At 46.8% G+C, this 6,000-nt stretch overlaps 1 protein-coding gene across 1 annotated transcript in view; it reads right to left on the reverse strand.

Moving 5' to 3' along the window:
• pcdh9 (protocadherin 9) overlaps positions 1–4,592 on the reverse strand; it is a gene marked incomplete at both ends in the record, with an annotated part of 193,109 nt that extends 188,517 nt beyond the window's left edge. The window contains one exon of the mRNA XM_080026310.1: positions 1,557–4,592. Within this exon, the coding sequence (XP_079882436.1) occupies positions 1,557–4,592 (3,036 nt within the window). The remainder of the gene's footprint in view (positions 1–1,556) is intronic.
• Positions 4,593–6,000: the final 1,408 nt, after the last annotated feature.

The raw sequence follows: 6,000 nt of genomic DNA on the forward strand, positions 1-6,000 counted from the left end.
AATGTGCCATGCGCTAGGGTTGAGTCCCCCCACCCTCGCCTGCAAGCCACTGCTGCTACCCATCACCCATTTCATTGTCTAGTCTTGCTTCTCCCTCTCTCTCTCTCTCTCTTTCTCTCTCTCTCTCTCTCTCTCTCTCTCTCTCTCTCTCTCACACACACACATGCACACACACAGCAAGAGCGCCTGGCAAATGACGCCAAACTGAAAGCCTCTTTTGACTACAACCTCTCACACAAAAAACACATTAAATTCAGCCCCAGATGCAGTGACCCGGAGGTATCCATCGATAGGAGTCGCACAGTGTCACCCCTGTAATTCCACTCTCTCTTCCGGATAGATCTTATCACTCACGTCTCTAACTGCCATTATCAATCTTCCCTGTACAGCCTCTACATCATTAGGCAAGAGGATTTCACTAAGAACACCAACATAGTTTTCACTCCTTTCTTCTCCTCCCTTGCATTTATAAGCCCACTGCAGGCTGGCGTAGTGCCAGAATGTGCAAGGCAGCGCAACACTGCCACCTAAAGGTTCAGTACCACCACCCGTCAAGCCTGACCCACTGACAACACTCTCTCCCTCTCTCTGCCTTCCTTCCTCCCTATGCACTCTCACTTTGCTCTTCTCTGCAACTCCCTGTATTTTTCCACGTGTGTTCCAATAGATTAGAACTGTGTGTTGTGTAGTGCTGCTTTATTAGCAGAAAAATTAATAAGGCTTTGATAAAAAACAGCATGGATTACGTTGAAATTTGAGGCTCATTATTGGCTAATCCTTTTGAATTGGATGTGTATCAAGTTCCAGACAAGCTTCACTCAGTTCGCTAGTGTGCTTGGAGAGGAAGCATTTAATTCAAGCTTAGATGATGTGGCAAAGCCTACAGTGACATTCACAATGCCATTGCAGCACACTAATTGTCGACTGTCATAATTGCTGCAGGTGTTGAAAGGGCCTTTTGTGATATTACAATACACACCAAAACAAAGAAAAAAAGAAAAAAAACATGAACACACTCAAGAGTTTTATGAGGAGAGAGGTGAAAAGTCAGCTAAGTCTTTGGAGAATGTTTGCAGCGTGTAACTGTTGGCAACGGTAATCTGAGTAGATAGGCAAGAAAAAAATGTTTCTTTCACAAACGGACATTGAATCACAATTAATGTAATGTTGGTACATTTTACCAGTGATCTAACCTGGGTGCTGAATAGACAAAATAAGGCAAGGCAATCACTCACCCACTTGCATTTAGTTAAATAGGAATTAAGTATATATTAAAGACAAAACATCAGTCTATAATTATTCCCCCCAAAATGATGCATTTTATTGTTGAGTCCAATATCAACTCCATTAATTAGCATTTGTTCAAGTTACTTTTTTTCATTTTTTTTTAAGTTTGAGAAAGAGTGGAACTTGCAGACGCTGTGTGTCTCCTGCACTCTGTTTCTGTTGCTTCACAGTAACTTAAGAGTGAGTCTCTAATCTAGACTGGCACTTTAGCACTGTGGAACAGGGCAGTTATAGGCAGTACTTATAGACCAGTAAAAGTGCTCTTTTACCTGCTGTCTGGTGTGCATGGGCCCCTTCGTCTTGAACCCTCCTTGGGAACTGCACTCTGAGGCACTGAAGTGGTCGGAGCTGGTGGAGGACCTCTTGGAAAGGGTGTCACAGCCCCCGACAAATGTGTTATCCAATGGGAGCTCCTGAATCACGTGATGCTTCTTCACGGAGACCGGCGTGTCGGCCTTGAGGTGGAAGGCCGACTGCGGAGAGGCGGACTTGTAGTGCCGGGCCAGGTCTGGGCTGCTGGGTTTGAAGGTAGTGGTGGGTGTGGCATTCCAGTCAAAGCGTCCAATGCCTTGCTCCTCCAGCTCAGTGGGCAGGCTGATGGTTCCGTTGATGGGCTCGTGGGCAGGATCGTCAGGCTTGCTCCCCTCGATGGTGACAAAGTTGAGCAGCGAGCTTTTGGGGGATTTCCTTTTCTTGCGCTTTTTCTTCTTGTTCTGCTTGCTCTCCGTGTTGGGTGACATCCACTCTGCCCCCTGTTTTTTCCTCTGCGCAGCTTTGAACCTGGTAGCGTGGCGGCAACGCAGCAGCACGGTGACAAAGATGACAATTATCACCACCAAGGCGCCGGTAACAAAGGCTATCATTATGGTTAAGTAGTCACCGCTTTGATATGTTTCACTGCTTTCGCCAATGTTACGGTCGATCGGAGTCTCCATGGTGCGGCGGATGAGATCATAGATGAGCGTTGAGTTGCCCACAGTGTCATTGACGTATAGGAAAACCAGCACCAGTGTATGGAGGGATTTGGGATATCCCAGGTCGCTGATATTGACCACTAATCTATGTAAGCCTATGTCAGTCACAGCTGGTTTTTCCTCCAGAGTAATATTCCCTGTGACAGGGTCGATCCTAAACAGACCTTTGTTGTTCCCACTCACTATGGTGTATTTCAGTTCAGCATTCATCCCTGTATCACCGTCTACCGCAAACACTTCTGCTACCACAGAGCCTGGGATGGAGGAGAGAGGGACGAGCTTGAAAGATGTGTTGGAGGGGGGGTAGATAACAATGGGGGTGTTATCGTTTACGTCGATGACATTGATGGTCACCTTGGCAGCTGAGGAGCAAGGAGGCCTGCCACTGTCCACCGCTCTGACATCAAAAGTGTAGGAGCTCTGTTGCTCCCTATCAAATGACACATTAGATTTTATCACCCCGGAGTAAGGATCCAGTATAAAGTTCTCATTGTCATTCAGTATGGAAAGAGACACGGCGGCATTTTCTCCGGCATCTGAATCTGTCACAGTTATCACCCCCACAGTGCTGTATTTAGGAAGGTTCTCAGACACAAAGAACTGAAAGTGGTTATGTGTGAACTTGGGGTTGTTATCATTTTCATCCAGCACAGTTACAATAACGGCTGCCTGTGTCTGCAGAGGGGGTGTGCCATTATCTCTCGCCGTCACGGTGAAAAGGAACCTATCCTGATCCTCCCGGTCGAAAACCCTGGATGCAGTCAGGACCCCCGTTTTGCGGTCGAGATCGAAGAATGATGCGTTCGGCCCAAGCTGATAAACTATCTCCGCGTTTTTCCCACTGTCCTCATCCGTGGCGCTGAGAGTGGTGAGGAACAGGTCGCGTATGTTGTTTTCCATAACAGCCAGCTCAATTACTGGCTGAGTAAAAATAGGCGGGTTGTCATTCTCATCCTCCAGCCTCACTCTCACCAAGGCAGTCTGATTCAAACTGGGTTTGCCGGAGTCAGAAGCCACAATTTTAAAGTTATATTCCTTGGTGCCTTCGTAGTCAAGCAGTGCAGATGTCTCTAGGAGATACTGGTTGTCATACACAGCTTTGAGATGGAAGGGCACGTCCTTCTCTATGAAACAAATGACCTTGCCGTTGATGTCAGTGTCTTTGTCTGACACCGTGATGAGAGCTATCTTGGTATTAATGGGATCCTTCTCAGAGAGGAAAACCGTGCCATTTATGGGACTGATTATGTATCTCAGGTCAATATTAGGCGGATTGTCATTAACATCAGTCACATTTATGGTAACGGTGGCTTTGGCAGGACTGGAGCTGCCATCACTAGCTAAAACAGAGAGCTTATGAATAGCAGTCTCCTCTCTGTCTAGAGGCCTCTGCACTGTAATTAGGCCAGATGTTGTATTTAATGCAAAGAGTCTTTTTGTGGCAGGAGACACCTGAGTCCCAAATACGTAACGTATCTCTGCATTAGCCCCTATGTCTGCGTCCGTGGCCTGAAGCATGACGACAGACGTGGCGATAGGGGAGTTCTCTGGTATATGCACCTCGATCTGACCCTCTTTAAACACGGGCCTGTTATCATTGACATCCGTTACTGTGACTTGGAGAATGGCCGTGCTGGATTTCTGTGGAGTGCCACCGTCCTCCACTTTGATCTTCATCACATATGTATCCTTCTGCTCTCTGTCCAGATTCTGCTGCACAATGAGCTGGGGCCACTTCTCCCCCTCAGGCGTTTCTACAATGTCTAAGCCGAAGGCACTCTGCCCGTTGATCAGCTCGTATTTGTGCACGCTGTTGGGGCCAGTGTCCGGGTCAGTGGCAGAAGGAATGGCAAAGCGGCTGTTAATGAGCGTGTTCTCGGGGATGGAGATGTTGATCACAGGAGACGGGAACATGGGGGCATTATCATTGGTGTCTTTGACAATTATTTTGATCTTTATCAGCCTGAAATAGTCGTTAGGCAGGATGACCACTTCAATTTCAAAGGAGCACTCGCTGTCCTCAAACGAGAGACCGGGGCACAACTTCTCCCTGTCGATTCGGTTTGATGTTGTGAATATCTCGCCGGTGCTGCTGAGAACGCGGACCAAGGGGTTATCTCCTGCCTTGGAGACCAGCCGGTACACCAGATTAGCACTCGCTCCGGTGGCAGCATTTGTATGAGAAATGTTTAGGTCCTTTGGTATGTTTCCGATGAGGACATTTTCCTGCAACTCCTCTCTAATGGGGTAGATTAGCTCTTGGGCTATGGAGGGATCTAGCCATATGCAGGCCAGCAGGGTGCCAAACAAGTAATAGTCTTTTAGATCCATGGCCGTGTAAATGTGTTTCCAGCCTCTCACGACTCAAAGGTTTCTTTTCATGCAATGCTGTCACAGGCAGAGACTCCGAGCTTGTGATGGCAGTAATCTTCCTCGGACAAACCTATGAATAAATAACAGAGTTTCTCTTCAGTGAAATAACTTGCACAGTAATTAAATATATTTATCACACAACCCCCACCTCTCCTCACAGTCAACTGTTTTATCCACTTTCTTATTGTGTGTGTGTGTGTGTGTGTGTGTGTGTGTGTGTGTGTGTGTGTGTGTGTGTGTGTGTGTGTGTGTGTGTGTGTGTGTGTGTGAAATATTATTTAATTAACCTTATAATGAACTCCCACAAAAAAAATCAAATAATACTGCAGCAACCATTTAAAGCAGCCATTCATGTCTGTTGCTCCCTTTTTTAAATCCTCAACATTTTATGGCCAGTGAACATTTCTCAGCGCCTCGAAGCCCGATGGCCACAAAACTTCACAATACATTACACAGTCTCATTAATTTTACACTTTAATTGCCAAAATTGGAGAGCAATATGTGGGCTCCTAAAAGGATGAACACGCATGAATGAAACCCACAAAATAAGGTCGGTCAGAATAGGAATTCTTATTGGGCAACATAGACCTATTCATACTGTACATACCCAAATCCGTTACAGCTCAGATGGAGAGAAAAAACTGGAGTTTGTCAGCTCATGGTCTTCTCATCCAGTGTGTCTGCGAGGGTAAAGATATCCTTCTTAGACAGATTTAGCCGTTGGGTCCAGGGAAGAGAGAATGGGGGGAAAAAAATCACCCCGCAGGAGTAATAGGACTCAAGAACAGGTTTTAGGTTAAAGCAGCCGGTGCAACAAAGTGGGGTAAATTGGAGGCTGCATATGTCGCAGTACCGTTTCCCCTGTTTAACTTCCCGAATGGACAGGATCTCATTCAGCGACCTGCGGTGATTGTGGTGATAAGCGTCAGTCTCCGGCAGACGCGGCCAGGTGGTCAGTGGTTTGTGGTGTCTTCCATTAGAGCGGGTTGCAAAATCAATGCTGCTTCTCCCGGTGCACGTCCCAAGATAACTGGGTTTTGTATTCTTTCTCCTCACCCCCCGGCTACCTGTTAAGGTGAAGGAGCCGACGAGGTGAACGCACGATGAGACGCTCGTGTCCCGTCATGTTTCAAGTTCACAGCAGTGCACCATCAATAATCAGCCGACATAGAAGAGACAGAAAGGTGATGAAGGTATTAATGAAAAAAGAGAGAAATCTCAGAGTCGATCCCACTTGAAAACCTTAATTCAGAAAAAGACTTTCGGTTTGACACCAATGCGCAGCGTGCGTGTGTGTGTGCCGGTTATCCTTGCACTCTCACTCCCGGAGCAGAATATCTTGCACTAACTCTGTGTAAACCCAAAG

Source organism: Ammodytes marinus (assembly GCF_949987685.1).
Source record: "Ammodytes marinus genome assembly, chromosome: 1".
In the NCBI taxonomy this organism is placed as follows: Eukaryota; Metazoa; Chordata; class Actinopteri; order Uranoscopiformes; family Ammodytidae; genus Ammodytes; species Ammodytes marinus.